An 18555-nucleotide genomic window follows, 5' to 3' on the forward strand; every position below is an offset into this window, starting at 1 on the left:
GCAACCCAAGATTCCCATGGGGATAAATGGATATACAAAAGGTACTGAGGGGCGGGGGAGGTTAGCCCACATGTGTGTGTATGTGACACCCTGAAAAGGGAGAAAAATTCTGACATATGCTGTAACGTGTAAGACACCTGAGGATGTGCTAAGAACGGAAGCTGATCTCTTTCACAAGTGATAACAGAAGAACCATTTTAGAGAGATGGCTGGGGATATTAAATATCACTGGACTATACACTTAAAAGTATCATATTTTAGAATTTTGGGGTTACTTGCATTGTACCACAAATCTAAAACCAAAAGAATTAATATCTATATTATTTAAATAAAGGTTTACCTACCCATAAAAAATTGTAGTGCAACATTGTCTACAAGAATGCTGTCCAGGGGGACTGTACAAAGTTTGCCAAAGTTTGCTGCTAGCTTCACAGTATTTATTTCCTACAGACACAAACGAATACAAGTCAGCCCTTAATCATCAGTCATTAGGGTCGGATGTTTATAGAAATAAGGGAAATGCAACATTCTATCAAAATGTGACAAATACTCCCCTTCGCATGTATGTTGGTTCCCAATAAAATACTCTGTTGAGAGACTCTAAATCCCTACTCATTTTAAGAAATAGTTATCAAATAATCACTTAAAGCGTAATAAGTGTTAATTGTCCCCAATATAAAATAACCTTTATCACTGTATTTTTATGTATTCTCTATTTCCACACATTCAGTGTACAACAAACACTTCGGGAGATGAAGCCAAGAGTGTGTCTGACGGCTTCATGTATCACGACTCCATTTCCATGTGAGGGGGAGGAGCCTCCCGCGGCTGCTCGCACTGACCCCAGCTCACCGCCAGCTAGAGTAGCACTCGTCACTACTCACCACTACTCACCACTACTCACCACTACTCGTCACTACTCGTCACTACTCGTCACTACTCGTCACTACTCGTCACTACTCGTCACTACTCACCACTACTCGTCACTACTCGTCACTACTCACCACTACTCGTCACTACTCGTCACTACTCACCACTACTCGTCACTACTCGTCACTACTCGTCACTACTCGTCACTACTCACCACTACTCGTCACTACTCACCACTACTCACCACTACTCGTCACTACTCGTCACTACTGGTCACTACTGGTCACTACTGGTCACTACTCACCACTACTCGTTACTTTCATTTCCATTAGCATTTATCCCATAGAAAAACCATTTCCAAAGAGCAACGCTGCTTTTAACAGAATAAAACCTCTGCTACTGATAAAGAAATTTTCTTTTGCCAGGCGGTGGTGGCGCACGCCTTTAATCCCAGCACTCGGGAGGCAGAGGCAGGCGGATCTCTGAGTTCGAGGCCAGCCTGGTCTACAGAGCTAGTTCCAGGACAGGCTCTAGAAACTACAGGGAAACTCTGTCTCGAAAAACCAAAAAAAAAAAAAAAAAAAAAAAAAAAAGATATTTTCTTTTCAAATTATATGAATAGTGAACTACATAGTCAAAGCAACAGAACAAGATGGCTGCCTACAAAGAGAACTTTAGAGAAAAAGTTAAAAATGTAAAGGACATCTGGCGTCACGCACCGTGTTGCGTACAGCAGTCCTGCTGGGTATTATCACACCCGCTCGTACAGACGAAGAAAACAAACATCAGAAAGGCTGGCTACTGTTTTACTGATGATGCACACGGCAGGGCCCAGCCCACTGTGGGCAGCACCGTCACTGGGCAGTTGAGTCTGCGCTGCGTGAGGAACTGGCAGAGCGAGCCAAGGCGCAGTCAGGAGGCAGCATTCGTCTGCGACCTCTGCTCCAGTCCCTGCCCTGCCTTCTCCTCACTGTGGACAGTCGGAGTCTTTCCTTCCTCAAACTGTTTCTGTTTCTGCTTCTGAGGAGTGCTTATCAGAGCGGCAGAGGACGGGAGAAGACACACCCTGCTGCGCTCTCTCCAGCCCCTCCAGCTGGTCCGCAGCCGACCAACATAGCATGCTGCACCACTACCTGGCAGGACGAGGTTCACGTTAGATGCTGGCAGTGCGGTGCTGATGCTGCACACACTACCACATCACTCTTGATAAGCTCATCAGCAGTCCCACAAATTAAACCTCTGTTGCTTCTGACAGCCATCGTCACTATCTGGAGGATTTGTGCTCACTCTCACGCTGGACCACCGCGTGCTTCACCTTCTCATCATCTGCATCTCACTCACTGTCACTCAGGAGAGACGCAGGCCAGGAGCACGGCAGACGGGAGACTTCGGGCAGTGCTGTCATCAACCTTCCTGAACTGCTTTACGCAGTATCAGCTGTGCTCTAGCATATGAAACTATTTCTTTGGGACTAAGAATAAGCTCAGTTTTCAAAGTGTTTGCCAGGCAAGCTTCAGGACCTTAGTTCAGATCCCCAGGACTCACATAAAAAGGCTGGATACAGACTTTTATCTGCAACCCGAACACTGGGGTGGGAGCATACATACAAGGTTATTCTCAGAGCTCAGTGGAGGGTGAGCTCCAGGTCCACAGTAACATAGAAAGCAAGCACGGAAGACATCTCTATCTGCACGTCTGTGAGCATGTGTGCGTACACACCCACACGTTGTAAGTCCTGCTGTGACTTTCTGCCACAGACTGGGATTTTAATTGCTGTTAGGTATTTACAACTAGGCATTATTTCAAAAGTATTTTATACTTACTTTGCCCGACTGTAACCGCTGTATTCTTGAGTCACATACTTTCTTTACAAATAATAAGCTATTTATTTGATTTTTAATAGTGTTAATATCTGAAAGAAAAAAATCATTAGAAGCTAAAAATTACACACACATTACTTACAAAACAATCAATAAAGCAATTTTGCTTCAATAAAAAACAATGTACAATTTTTCATAAAATCATTTACTTTCGAATAAGTCATACCTATTATCTTTAGGGACAACTGCAATAACATCATCTTCACATTTACTTTAAGAACATGTTAGTACAGGAAGGAAGACTGAATTTCAGCTTTAAAACTAGAAGTTGACAATTCCATTACATAAATTAAAATCGTTATTAAGGATCTGATAGTCCTTGAAGAGAACACTGTTCAGAGTGAATCACTTACCGTCACCAGCTGTATCTAAAGATCTAAGGTACTGCAGTTCCTCTGCCGCCTTATCTCTGACTGCTTCTAACTCTCCAACATTGTCACTTAGTTTAATAATGTTCATAAAGGCCTCATAGTTGCAATTTGAATCACGGATCTGAAAATAAAGTTTTAAAGGACAGGTAGGAGAGGATTACTTTTTAGGAGAAAATTTCAGCACTGAATGAAACCATGGGTCAGGCACCACACAAAAAAAGACTGTACCAAAAGGAAAAGCAGTACATTCAAGCACTTACATTAAAATGGGTCTCATACCATTAACAAAAATGATTAAGCTAAACATATTACAAGCTGAAGAGCACAGAGTCATGCTCAGAAAGAGTGCTAACAGCAAGGAAATCAAGGTGGGTGAAGGTGAAAAAGGAAGGCCTCAAGAGCAGAGGGTGGGCAGCAGGGATGGGGGAGGAATGCCATAGTGTTACAAGGGTTCCAGTTTTGGCTCTGAAGGAAATTAAATCACTAGGCCTAAACAGAACTGGACTAGAGACAATATACTATGCTGCTGTATAGACACCAAACGCAGGCAATAAGTAGAGAAGGAAAGGAGAAGGTGCAGGTAACACACGCAGCAGGAGTAGTGGAGGCTCTGGTAAGAATGCACGATAACGTTCTTTGTGCAGCGTCTTAAAGTTAAAATGTGTTTGTTAGGAAGAGTACCGGAAGCTGGCAAATCAGGAGAGTGAGGAAGGAAGCCACGAAGGGCTGCTGTAAACTACAGGTTCAGCCTGGACCACAGTGACGCTCCAGCTACTGCGAAGCAAGACAGAGACAGACCACGAGAGAGGGCCAGCGAGCCGTGAAGTGTCCCAGTGTTAACACTGAGTATGCTTCTTGGTAGGAAAGGCATTATTCAGGAAAATCAAGGCAAACATGTGATTTAAAGTCACGGACACAGAGATGAGAGTCAAGACCACGAGGCTGCACGGGAAGTGCAGAGAAGGAGTGTGAACTGAAAAGGGAGAGAGGCAACATCTAAAGGAAAAGAAGTGCAGCGTGACAGCTAAGTGTGGTGTGGTATTTCCTCCAGGAGGGAGAAGGAGCTCACGGCCTGGGAAGGTAAGTCAGTCACATGCCTGGGAAGGGTGCGTCTTGGACGGTTCTCTAAACCCTCTCCAGCTTTATGGAGCAGGTGCTAACTGCTGGATGAGGGAGAAAAACACAGACTAGCCCAGACCAAGAGAGTTCTCATAGACTTGCAGAGCCGCCTCTAAGATCTGCAGTTCTTTTAAACCATCAGCCATGTTGGAGTGGTCTATTCTGTTCTGCACTTGCTTTTAAGACATCTGCTCCCTGTAAGTAACCTTTTGCCCACTCCCCTACTAGCGGTCCCAGCAGTGACTCACTGGCTCCTTTGGTGTAATTATTACTTTGGTCAGCCATGGGCACCCTTTCTGCAGCAGACAAGTGTACGCTGTGTCTCCCAGGAAAAGTGTCCCACACAACACCAAGACAGTGTTGTGTAGAGTGGAAGTGACGGGAATACACAAACAGGAAAGCCACAAAGACAACAACGGAGTAAGCAAGCACAGAGACGAAAGAAGCACCATGACCCTGTGAGGGCAGGCGCTCTCCCTAGCACACACTCAGAGCTACTGGAGATCAGACACAGTCACCCCTGTGCGGTCAGTGGTCCCGACTAGGCACAGCCACAGGAAAGGCAGCAGAGCAGAAAGTCAAAGAACTGGGGCCGTGAAAGCCAAGAACCACAACAACAGACTTCTCATCAGAAACGAGGAGAGCAAGAAGACAGCCACCCATCTTTAAAACTTCTAAAAACTGTCAAACACTCCGGAGGAATGGGAATACCCTGGAATTATGCGGTAAAACATATTTCATGATAAGCAAAGGTTCAGTGAGCTTGATGTCAATTATGTCCATAAATCTTGAAAATTATAGAAATCCTATAGGAAACTGTTCAGAATAAAATAAAAACAAAGTAATATTTAGAATTATAAAAAATAAAGATCATTAAAAATGCTACATTTGTGGTGGGTACTAGAGTTTTATTTTTCCTTAGGTTTTTTTTTTTTTTTTTTTTTTAAGAAATGATGACACAAATGTCTAAGTTGTACTACCGAGTGAACTATCTATGTGCCAGGTAAATAAAACAACATGACTGGAGTTCACAGCGGAGATGTTCATGCTGGCGAGGTCACACTGGATGCGAGAGGGTGAAGCACTGCTGGATGAATACGCTGACATGGTTCATCACAATTTTTACAGTGACCACTAAAACAGCAATAGTAACACCATAATACTAAAGAAGATACTAGAAATGTAGAGACTAGATAGCTTCATTTCTTTAATATTCTGTTGATTGATCACTCTGATCTCCCAACTACATTTTTACTGCTAAAAACCTGTTTCAAAGACAAGTCACAATTTTAAAAGGTACTTACCATCCATATGACATATTGATTAATATAATCAGGATCACTGAGTTGATTTATTAATGGAAGAAGAATTCCTCGTGCAAGGATTTCCTAAAAATAAAATTAAAAATAGATAGCTCAATTGTCTTCTCAAATCTAACACAGCATAAATTTTCTGAAACTACAGTAAATTATGGAACATGGAATCACTGCATTATCAAAGGTGTGCTACCATCCCCACGTTAAAATCAGCGAGATAAAAGTATCAATACCAACTGAAATGCATCTCTATGAGGCCCACACAGCAAGAGGGAGACCATGCCTGATACTACCTGGAGGGCCAGGAGCCAGAGGTTACATGGCCCAGAGACCTAGGATAAAAGGAAACACGACTGGCTAAATAAATAAATAAATAAAATAATGAAATAAGTCCTAAGGATACTGTGCTATACTTGTAGATAACTGTCATCAGAGGCTTTATCCAGCAAATAATGGGAGTAGATGCAGAGACCCACATTAGATGGAGGTGGGACAGAGAGACTGACAGGAGTGGAGGGAGGGGCAACTGAAGTCAGGATGTAATATATGAGAGAAGAATGGATAATAGATGACAGACAGACAGACAGACAGACAGACAGACAGACAGACAGAACAAGCCACATCACTATGAAAACCAGAGGGGAATAAAAAACAATAAAAGAGCACCTCTGGAATATTAGTATTTGTGTGAATTTTTAAAAGACAAAGTATTCTATAAAGGTCTGTATGGAGTCAAGCATCTATACAAATGTATTTTATGAAAGGAGAAGTCACTCATCACTTGCACAGCTATCCACCTCAACGATGAGATGAAACAAGCACCAGGTGGGGTCAGCACTGGCTACATCCGGGCAGCTGGTATACAATGTCTCCTCTACCTGACTGTTTTCCCAATAAAAAATGTGAAAAGTAAATAAAAAAATCTACTCTACATACAGTCCCAATTTTAGCAGTTTTTATGACCTTATCTATTAAAACTCTGTCCTCCTCCTAATGTCTTACTATAGAACCAATTATGCTTTGTGTCTTTCACACCACGCATCTCCATCCCCTTTGTATCTACTCTGTCTCTGTAACACGCCCCCACCAAGTAAAATAAAACTTCAGAGGAAAAAAGGAAAAGAGAGAAAAAAAATACTGAGTCACGCAGTAAATTCTTTTATCCATATACCTGTACGTGCAAGTGTTCACTGCAAACAATAAATAAAAAGGGAAAAAATAAAAACATAAAATTTGCATGTTAAAAAGAATACTCTGGGCAGCTGTGGGATATCCCAGAGGAGTGTCAGTGAGGATCCAATGATGATGGTATATACCAGACACCACAGGTCTCAAGCCAGACCCATGACTCACTGCAATGAATATTTGCCAGTTAAGCTGACTGGACAAAATGATATACTGTGTGACACACTCAGGCTCCCAATGCCAGAAGGACGGATGAAGAGGTGTTGGAGAGGTGGGGAAGATGGAGAAACAAAGAGAGCTTTTTGGGTTTTATCGTCTTTGTTTGCCTGCTTGCTTTGGTTTGATGTTTCCAAATTTTCTTTTGTATAGCACTGCAGGGGTGAGGGGAGGATATGGGGACATTGGAAGGTGAGCAGAATTAGTGTACGTGATACAAAATTCCCAAAGAATCAATAAAGAAATTATGCTTTAAAAAAGACTCAATTATCGCACTAAGTATGCCTGATCCTTTCAGCTAAAAGGTTTTCCACATCCAAGTTTCAAACACATCTGTATAGGTTAACAGAGAGTCATCTATAATAGTCAAGCTTGTAGTCATGTTAAATTTTTGAGATGTACAGAGATGTATAGGTATTCTTCAAATCTTTCAGAGACCTTCAGAATATGGCATTTAAAGTGTTTTACGAATTTAGGACGTTTCACGATAGTGAGAAACATCTGCTCTTGGCAGCACCAAGAGGAAGATGGGCATCGAAGAGGCTCCTTATGGAGTTTGTTAGCCGTTTGGACAAGAAACTGCTTTTGCCTGAACTGCTAGTTGGCATGCTATGTGAACTGAACATTCAGGACCCACAGAGAAATGACTGCTGAACTTGCCTAAAGGTGAGACAATACTTTGGGGTTCCTGCTTCATGAAAGAGTTTGCTAGACATTCTGCTGGACACAGAAGAAAGTGACTGACAAACTGCCAATATAGGCAGAAGAACTATCTTTGAAATTTCCTGCTTTATGGAAAAGTCTGCTGGATACTATGGGCCTGTAGGCTGAAGATGGATGTCCCAATGGTACAGAAGAACTTTAGGTGACTGTCCAGGCAGCGAGACGTCTCTGTCAATTCTAGAGTTTTGGAAATTGCTTACAATGAACTTACTGTTAAGAAAGAAATGGGTTAAATTAAGATATAAGTGTTAGCCAATAAGAAGTTAGAGCTAAGCCGGGCGGTGGTGGCACACGCCTTTAATCCCAGCACTCGGAAGGCAGAGGCAGGCGGATCTCTGAGTTCGAGGCCAGCCTGGTCTACAAGAGCTAGATCCAGGACAGGCTCTAGAAACTACAGGGAAACCCTGTCTCGAAAAACCTAAATAAATAAATACATACATACATACATAAATGAATAAATAAATGAATAAATAAGAAGTTAGAGCTAATGGGCCAAGCAGTAATTCAATTAATGCAGTTTCTATGTGATTATTTCAGTTCTGGGCGGCCGGGACGAACAAGCAGCTCCCTCCAACACAGCTGTACCTGAATTTATTGTATTTGTGTCAGCATTTTCTCGTTATGTCTTACATCTCTGACACCGTAGCACTACCTAGGAACTGGTAAGTGGAATTCCTCGACTGACCTAGTTCCTTACTTTATATTTACCAGTCCTCTACGATATTTAAGTCCAAGATGGGTATTTATTTACATGAATGGCAATAAAGGCTTAAGAACTTAGGACTGATGCTACTAACACAGAAATGTTTAGTGGTATAACCATCCCTTGATGCATGTAACACATTAAGTTATCAAAATTCATTTTTTGAGAATACTGGTAATGCTAACTTAATATTCACTTTCCTAACTAAAAGGTCAACTGATTCTCTTGGCAGATCTCTAGTTTATCAGTACACATGAAATATAGTCATATATTTGTTTATATACACACACATACACAAAGACGTCTGTCTTTTTCTTTAAAGATATATTTTGTATAATCCTGAATGAATAAACAGTTTTGCCGACAGCTATTACCCCATGATAAATTAATAATTTTAATAAGCAGTAATCCAGGCACCAGTAATTTCTAGAAATTGAGATTCTTTAAAGTTCTAGATTGTAAGGAATATAATCAATTTCTAACTTTTTGTTTCTTTATTTTACTTCTAAGACAGGCTCTCAAGCAACAGAGGCTACCTCAAACATTCTATGTTGATGTTGTATTCCCCTCTGCATGCTATGAATATGTTTATTAGCATTGCTTAATAAAGAATCTGCTTTGGCCTATAGCAGGTCAGAATGTAGCCAGGCTGGAAGAGAGATAGAGATAGAGTAGGTGAAATCAAGGAGACACCATGTAGCTGCCAAAGGAGAAAGACGCCAGCTACCAGCCATAACTTTACTGGTAGACAGCTTCATGGTAATACACACATTAATGAAAAATGGGTTAATTGAAGATGTAAGACTTAGATAATAAGAAGCCTGAACTAATAGGCCACACAGTGTTGTAATTATAGTTTCTGTGTTATTATTCGGATCTGAGAAGTTGGGAAATGAAAGAGCAGTCTCCGTCTACTCTATGTAGCTGAGGATGACCCTAAATGACTAATCCTCCTGCCCAAGCCTCCTAATGTTTGATACTACAGGCATGAGCCACAATATTCCTTTTTTAAAATACATTATATTTGAAATTTCTTTCTTCAAATTCTGTTTCTGACCCACATGTTCAAATTTTAAAATGTACTTTCTTTTTTTTTTTTTTTTTTTTTTTTTGGTTTTTCGAGACAGGGTTTCTCTGTGGCTTTGGAGCCTGTCCTGGAACTAGCTCTTGTAGACCAGGCTGGTCTCGAACTCACAGAGATCCGCCTGCCTCTGCCTCCCGAGTGCTGGGATTAAAGGCGTGCGCCACCACCGCCCGGCTAAAATGTACTTTCTAAGCAGAAAATTCAATCCCCAAAATCATTTTTCAGAGTTTCTTTTCAAAATAATAGATTGAAAATAACTGTGATTTTATGCTTACTATTTAAAATAATCAGCAGCAGTCTTAGAAAATTACTATGGTCTTTTAAACTCTCCTTATACAATCTGGCTGGTCAAAAGTTTGTCACTGGACTCTACTGTGCCCTGCAATCCCTGCAGCACCACAGCAGGTAGCCCCTGGCTTGCAGTTCTGAGTTTAAGATCCCAAATACCTCTCACGTTTTTATTACATATGTAGCTGTGCACACACAGAAGCACACAACTCAGCACTTGTAGAGGTCAGAGGAAAACCTGCATGGTCTCCTCCCACTGTGTGGGGAGGAATACTTGCGTGGTCTTTCCTTCCACTGTGGGAGCTCTGGAGACTAAACTCAGGTCTTCAAGTTTGGTGGCATTTGCCCAGTGAGCCTTCTTGCTGGCCTAAGACCTCAAATTTCTAAAGGACTGCCCCAAATGCCAACATGAAAACCTGACATAAAGTTACTGAAGCCATGACTCCTTCAGTGAATAAGAGACCATGTACAGCCATTTAAATAGCAATTACCTTAGACAAATACTGCATTTGTACAATCTATGCAACAACAACAAAAAAAAATCAATACACCAGAAAGAGATTTTAACCTATTATTGAACCTAAGCAAAATATCTGCTGTAAAAGTTTGAATTCAAATACTGAGAAAGAAAACTGACAAAGGACTAAAAGTGCAATGAACAAAACTGACTGGTCGAATGCAGTGTTGTAGTACACTAGATTTGACCAAAAAGGATGAAATCTGGCCAAAAAGCAATCTATAGTGAGACAATGGCTGACTACCTTCCTACATATTTTTAAACAGCAGCTTCACTTCACCACACAGCACCTCCGTTCTTGACTGTGCAGGAGCACGCAAGCCACAACCAGCAGGGCACACATGGAGCCGCTGGTTTGTTAACTGCTGTGTGCCACACTCTAGACTCAGAACAGTGTAGATAAATAGCAGGCATGGCCTCAGTACAGTTCATTATGGAGAAAAACACTAAGTTAATAAACAATAAAAAAAATATCACTTAAAAGGGATAAATACTAAGAAGGAAAAAACTAGGCACTGTCTTCAGTACAGGGAAATACAAAGGAACTTGGAATTCAGTGGTCACAAAGGGATCTCTGATGAGGGACACCGAGACACAAAACGGAAGACGGGAAGGCTAAGAGAGTAACAGCATCATTCTGAGCAGACCAGCAGGGCATGACACAACTACTCAGGAGTGAAGCAGAAAATGGTCCTTCTCGGGGAGAAGATCTGAGGAACTAGAGCTGACTGGCGATGGAACTTTTATCCTCAACTAAACTCTAGCTGCTTACTTGAACCATCTTCCAAATTAAACCTCAACCTTCCTTCATCATTGTACCTTACATTTTAACAAGAATCCACCCAAAGGAGTGTAGCCATAACACCTCCACCCGCAGGACTGAACCACATTTCTCTTCCACACTCTTGGTGTCTCATCACCCTGGCCCGCCTCCAACAAGAATCCTAATGAGGTGTGCACTACAAACCCTGGACTTACAAAGGTGACTTGCCTGCATGATGAGCTGGTGCGATAATGGTGCAAATATTCCAGGTATAACCAATCACTTTCTAACTGGATTCAAGACTGTGTGAGATTGGAGCCCCATACCTGACACTGATAAAAGGGACAAGAACCTGAGAGTAGACAGATCATGGCTTAAAGGGAAACCTACTACTGTCCTTTTGCTAAAGGAATGTAGCGATAAAGTGACTCCTAATACCCATAGATCTATACCTTGCTCAACCCAAACCAGAGAAGATTCTTGTTGCGGTGGAATGGAATTGACACAGAAACCCACGACTGAATAATGTGCAGAGACTGAGTCTTTGGATAACTCATCTGTGAAAGTGGTGTTTTCACCAGTCCCTTCCCCTCAGAGCTCAGGGAGCTATGCAAAGGAGGAACCAAAGGATTCTAAGAGCCAGAGGTGATAGATGACTTCAAGAACTATCAGCCACAACAGGACTCACATATGAACTCAGAGACGAGACAGCACACACGAAACCTGCACAGGCTCCAGACAGACGGGGTCCCAGCACTGAGAGGGGGAAGCAGACACAGCATCCCACCTCTAACCAAGAAGCTGTCTGTAACTGATGCCACTGGCAAAGAGAAAACCACTTTTCTCCAGTGGAGCGTCACTGGATCTATTAGCCACACTTGAGGGAGGGCCCCACGCCTGGGAAGAGTTGAACCACACAGAACAAACTCAGCAGAATGCTGCAGACTTTTTGTTCCATTTTGTTTTGTTCAGCATGTTTTGTCATGATGGACTTTGGTGTGTGGTTTTCCCTTTTGTGGGATTTTTCTGTGTTCCTTGGCTTTCTTTTGTTTTGTTTTGAGAGAGACGTAAAGAGGAACATAAAGTTGGGTGGATAGAGAGGTGGGGAGGAGCTCAGAGAGGAAATGATAAAAATATATTGCATGAATCATTTTTCAATTAAAAAGAAAAGTCTGTCTGTATAATAACCAAATATTAAAGTTCCTAGCTCTAAGGCAGTTCTCAAAGTAATGGCCAGTGACCTCTGGAGAATTCAGAAAAGGTCCCCAAGTTCACTTCTCCCAGTCAAATACTAACCAGGCCCAACCCTGCTTAGCTTATGCGATCAGACAAGATTGGGTGTGTTCAAGGTGGTATGGCCATAAACCCAAAATCCTTTCTCAAAGAATGAGCTGAGCCAAAGTCCATTTTCATAATGACACCAAGCCCTTATTTACATTGGCATGCTCATTCCTAACAAGCACATGGGACACGAAGGCATCCACTGATGTCACTGACCTACCAGCTAATGATCTTCTGCTTTAAAATTTGTTTTTATATTTTATGACACATATTTATTAAAGATGAAGAATCACATTTTAAAAAGCTCCTCAATGTTTCTATAATTCTGAAGTTTAACTGGGTCTCGAGGCCAACGATTTTGAGAACTACTGCTCTCAGTTCCCTTATATCATTTATTGGGTATGAGTTAACGCTTACCCTGACAAAGTATCGCATGATCTTGTTCTGGAAATCTCCAGGAGGTAGCAATAAATATAATAAAACCTCACACAAATCCCTTAGGAATCCTAAAAACAGAAAAAGTAGCCATAATAACATTAGAAAATCTAAAGTCTCTACCTACTCTTATATAAGACACAGTTTAAAAGGCTCGTGTTCATAACAGCTTCCTGCTTCAGTACTTACACATCAGCATTCACTAAATCTCTGTCACTGCTCTCCAAATAGTTACTACACACCAATCACACTCACACCAGTCTGAAACTTTAAAATCAAAATTGTTTTTCTCTAAGACAGCTTTAAATAGACAATATACTTTTCATTTCTATTATGTATTATTCTTGCATACTTAGAAGTTTCCTATGCATATTATTCAGGAAAAAGAACCACTTCTACAAGCGCAGCATGTGATAACACTTAAATGAGTAGACTCTTAAATGACGACTTCACACACCACTAATGAACTGTGGTGAAAACTAAACTTAATAACAACTATAAGCAGGAAAGAAGAAAAAGGGGGAAAGAAAAATAATAGAAAAGGCAAGAAAATAGTTTAGAACGTTCCAAACCTGAAGAAAAGCACTTTCAGAACTACCAATGCTTCCTATGGTTATTCCCACACAGACACTTCTTGGGGAACAATCCAAAAGCTAATCCCATTCTTAAAATCACATTCCAAATAGTAAAGATCTAATTGTGGACTAAACTAAAAACAAAACAAAACAAAAAAATCGAGAGAGCAAAAATTATCTAACTTCCCACCAAGTGAAATTTTATTGAAACATCAAGAAACACTTATTCCAGTAACTAGTCAAACACATAAAACAGCACATAATAACCTAAATATTTTATTGGAAATTAATTAGAAACGAGTTTAGGGAAACAGGTATACTCTTAGGGTATAGATAATAAATTGAAGAACCAGAAATTACTCTAATTCTTAAAACGTTAAGCGTTCTGCTATTTAAAAGATAAGCTTCAGGATGAGAAACATATGTGGAGGCTATGTGTAAGGGTTACAATAAAGTCGTGTCTTCTCTCTGCAAGCTGTCTTGTGCAAGAACAACGCCACCTAAGATTTGTCCTGCTAACTTGCCTCTAACCTGAGACTGTTCACAAAAGAGTTATATTAAAAATTAAACCTTCTTCATCTTTGGGAGAAGTGCACACTAGGTCCCGGCAGACATCCTTCTCCATTTCAACTTCAACTTCAAAAAAGGCCTCCACCAGCTCCTCTGCTGTACCTAGAACAACAAGGAACAGCTGAGAATGTGCAGAGATCAACAGCTGCTGAATCTTAGCATTCAAGTGAAACGAAGTCAGTACCTTTGACCTGATCCTCTTTCTCTGTTGCTCTCTGCTGAGCCTTTCTGAATACTCGCAGGTGAGTGCCAAAGTCATCGACAATGCGTGTGGTAAAATACGGCTGCCAGTCTATTTCTTTTGACCTTTAGAAAAAAACATTAAATCGTTATATAAATTCTTTGCAGACACAAGTCAGACTCCCTGGAGTTACAGGCAGCTGCAAGCTGTCATAGTGGTGAGAAGCAAAGGTCTTCTGTGAGAGCCGCAGGTGTCACAGCCAGAGGATCCTCCAGCTCCTCAGGCTCAGATTTTGTTCCCTTTATATTTTAATATTTATACCTTAGATGTTCCTACTTAAGACTCTGAGTATATCAGCTCTTATTTCACTTAGTCTTCTGACAATATATTTTAATTAGTATCAAAAGGCATAAAAATACAATTTAAGTTCTTAAAAACTGGTAAAAATAGTAAAAAAAATAATATTTAAAAATAAAGCCTGCCCATGGGTACCTCTTATTTCTCACCCCAGATACAAAAATACCTGAGAGATTCAGAATGTTTCTATCTGCTTAGGAGTATTTCAGATACTTCTTGGTTTCTTCTGAATCCATTCTAAATTTTCCACTCTTTTTTTCTTATATACACTAACACTTAAAACTATCACCACTAAATAACAAGACATATAGAACCACTGGGCTAAAAGGCCATGATAAGTATAACATGTATAAGACTCTTCAGAATACAAAATGTTGAATATTAATCTTATGAAACCATTTAGTGCTTTATCTCAAAAGCAACAAACTTCAAAAAACATTTTAGTAACTAGTCAAACAAGTAAAAACAGCACATAATTCTGTTAACACTTTCAGGAGTATACCTAGGACAAACAAAGTAAGATTCTGGGCCACAAGAGAACCCAGGGCAATGGGAGCATGAGAGAACACATTCATTAACCGCTGGCGATACACATACAATGAACAACTTGTACAGATGTTCATTTCATGGCTGGCCCTATTTATTTATTTTCAAACAGAGGCTTTGCATTGTAGTGAATAAACCAGTCTTGGGAGGGAGGGAGGGAGGGAGGGAGGGAGGGAGGGAGGGAGGGAGGGAGGAGAGAAGGACAGTGACTGAAGAGCACAGTGGACGAGTGACAGCAGCGGCAGCGTGCACGCTCTGCCTCTGCTGCGAGGGAGCCGACAGCAGCGGTGCACTGACACACACCTCATCTATGCGTCACCAAGGCACTGCTAGAGTTTGACAGGCACGAGAAGGCCAAATCAAGTACAAGGAAGCAAAAAAAAAAATGACAGTGTTCTCAATCTTTACGAGCTGAGAAATGATCAGCACTCTCAAAATATAAGCACGTTTTTAGGCATGCAAACAAACCTGGTAGCAATATTATGAGTCTCTATAAAATCTGAAATAAAAACTTAAGCCTAGAAGTCACCAGAGTCCCATCCCCACCACCCCCGTTCCCTTATTCAAAAATAAATAAATAAATAAATAAATAAATAAATAAATAAATAAATAAATAAATAAATAAATAAATCCAGCTTCTTTCGGGTCTTGGCTCCAAGATGACCAGAAAAAGAAGGAACAACAGTTGTACCAAAAAGGACCACGGCCATGTGCAGCCAATTCGTTGCATTAACTGTGCCCGGTATGTGCCCAAGAACAAGGCCATTAAGAGTTCATCATTCGGAACATTGTAGAGGCTGCTGCTGTCAGGGACATATCCAAAGCAAGTGCTCCCCAAACTCTATGTCAAGCTGCATTACTGTGTGAGCTGTGCTATTCATAGCAAGGTAGTCACAGATCGATGTCATGATGCTCGGAAAGACTGAACAGCCCCACCACAAGTCAGACCTGCTGGTGCTGCACCCCAACCTCCACAGCCCATGTAAAGAGGTAGCTTCATAAAGACAGAGGAAGAAAACACCTTGGAAAAATAAAATGGAACTTATACTAAAAACAAAACAAACAAACAAAAAAGCTCAACCCAGCCATGTTGACACACATGTATCCAAAGCAAGCAAAAGCTGAAGGCTTTTTTAAAAAAAAAGTTTTAAGAGGGCTGGAGAGATGGCTCAGCCGTAAAGACCATTGGCTGCTCTTCCAGAGGACCTGGGTTCAATTCCCAGCACCCACACGGCAGCTCGCAGCTGTCTGTAGCTCTAGCTCAGCTCCAGGGGCTCTGATACCTTCACACCAATGCATATAAAATAAATTTGAATAAATTATTTTTAAAAAGTTTTAAAACTTTTAAATGTCCCAATGGTGACAAAAGTGTCTACTCCTAGATAAGTAATTTTTTTTTAATAAGACAAATAAAAAGTATGATACTGGACGCCCTTCACCTCTGTCACAGCCAGGCAATTGTGCCAATTCACTACAAACACGACGAGAAGTACAGACCAAATGGAGAGAGGCTCTCTGTCTACCTGGCTGTCCTGGAACTGGCTATGTAGTCCAGGCTGGCCTTGAACTCACAAAGATCCCCTGCCTCTGTCTCCGGAGTGCTGAATTATAGGTGTAAACCACCACGGCTGGATTCAGTATTTTAAAAGGCAAATGCAAAGTAGAACAGTAATAAAATACAAGCAACCTCATTTTTAGAACAGAGCAAGGGTGTGCCTAGACACTCCTAATGGTGATATACAATGGCTGGCAAGTATATGAGAGGGTGCTCAATGATAACTTTCAGAGGAAACAAATGATAAGCTATCTCACATCTACTTGATGCTATAATCAAAACTGAAGGACAACAGCAACTGTGGACAAAGACAGAAAAATATGAAGTTGCTAATTAGAATGTAACACAATGCAAACAATTCAAAGAAATTTGCATTTCCACAAAATATTAAGGACATCTGTCCAAGCAAGAGAAATAAAAGTATGTTTGTGTAGATAATGTGATAACATCCCATAATAATAGTCCACTATTCAACTTACCTTTTGGCTAAAAATCCCTTCATTTGGAAGTTTTTTCCTACTGTAATCATGACACCCCTGAATTGGTCTGTGTAACTCTAAGCAGCAATCTTACCTAGTAGCAAACTGAATGAGTGCATTCTGAAGAGTCTGCCTAATCTCAAGAAGAAACGACTCATCGTCACTCAGTGTGTAATACCAGTACTGGACATAATCCCTCAACGAAAACTGGATAACCTATAGCAAAACATTAGGGAAAAAACAACTTTTTAGGTTTTAAAAACAGGAGCAAAAAAACAAAAACGAGACAACTGTTTGCCAACTTATATTCTTCTACATATCTTAAATTGTGATGGTAAATTCCTATCTTCATTATCTCATGTTAAAAACCATCTCAAAAAATGTTTGCTACCCCAACTCATACACCTTCAATTTTTGAGGAAACTAGAACATTATCTATGACTACCCACACTCAGTGCTGTACTACGCTGAGTCCAACTCGGTTCCCTGCCAACAGACACAAGGAGCACAAGTGCTTTACAGATCCCCATCAGATCCACTGTCATCTAATCACAAGACTAACTGAATCCTATTAATACCTTTGATGCAGCCAGTACTGTTAGTCCATAACATCAAGATTATGATTTCTACAAGTCATATAAGTTAATTACAGGCTAGTTTATCAAATATTAAAGTTCAAAGTATAAATTATTTATAATGATCATATATATAATCAAAAAAAGATCAGAAAATATTTGAGAGAGGGATATCTACTCCCAATTCTAATTAACACTTTTAATCAAACTGGTGATAAACATCTTTAAAGAAATAAAACTAACTCAAAAGTCTAATTTATCAAACACCGAGCTTGAACAAGATTGATACATTAGTATTTTAAATTATGAAATTACTAGAATATCAGATGTCAGCCATACTTTTTTTCTAATAGCCATTAACCCATAAATGCTATTGTGTTAAGTAAACTGCCTCATTATAGGCACCTAATAAATACAATTATTATGCATAAAATTCAAAGATAGCATTATCGTAAAATTTCAGGAAATTAAATAGCTAAGAGGTGCACCTTAGTATTTCCAAAAGAAACATAACTCAAATACAAGAGATGAAATCCAAATACCACATACTGAAACTCACTTGCTGGAGAGGTTCATCAATTATATTGGCACCTGTCAGTCTTCTATCGATCTTAATAGTCCTGGCTTCCCGTTTCATTTCTTCTAAGCACTTAAGAAAAACCATAATGTGTTACTGAGTGTTTCCTTGATTTCAAACATCTGCAGTGTGCTTCAAATTGATTTCTTTTTATACTTTCCCTCATTTTCTAGACAATAAATAATTTGTTAAAGTAAGTTTAAGTCAAACTTCATTTCTCAGAATAACACAATTAGATATCCAGAAAAACAAAAGCTATTACTATTTTCTATGAATTCGACAAGAGGTGATTTAAAATGGACAGGTATAATAACTGCTATTGTTCAACCAAACCTCCAGCTATGAAGCTAGCATTTCTGATCTGTCAACTTACTCTCTTTCCTGATGCT

At 40.2% G+C, this 18555-nt stretch overlaps 1 protein-coding gene and 1 pseudogene across 4 annotated transcripts in view; one reads left to right on the plus strand and one right to left on the minus strand.

Annotated features, from left to right (window-relative positions):
- The window catches only part of Snx13 (sorting nexin 13), a 99372-nt gene that overhangs the window by 36191 nt on the left and 44626 nt on the right, over positions 1-18555 (minus strand). For all 4 annotated transcript variants that reach the window (XM_038337728.2, XM_038337727.2, XM_038337725.2 and 1 more), the window contains exons 4-12: positions 18149-18238; positions 17109-17230; positions 14081-14202; positions 13897-13998; positions 12734-12822; positions 5545-5628; positions 3104-3242; positions 2694-2782; positions 345-444 (exon numbers count right to left, since the gene is read on the minus strand). In XM_038337728.2, the coding sequence (XP_038193656.1) occupies positions 345-444; positions 2694-2782; positions 3104-3242; positions 5545-5628; positions 12734-12822; positions 13897-13998; positions 14081-14202; positions 17109-17230; positions 18149-18226 (925 nt within the window). In that variant the 5' untranslated portion in view covers positions 18227-18238. The remainder of the gene's footprint in view (positions 1-344; positions 445-2693; positions 2783-3103; positions 3243-5544; positions 5629-12733; positions 12823-13896; positions 13999-14080; positions 14203-17108; positions 17231-18148; positions 18239-18555) is intronic.
- LOC119819499 lies at positions 15640-15966 on the plus strand (annotated as a pseudogene).

This window comes from Arvicola amphibius, chromosome 7 (genome assembly GCF_903992535.2).
Source record: "Arvicola amphibius chromosome 7, mArvAmp1.2, whole genome shotgun sequence".
Lineage (NCBI taxonomy): Eukaryota > Metazoa > Chordata > Mammalia > Rodentia > Cricetidae > Arvicola > Arvicola amphibius.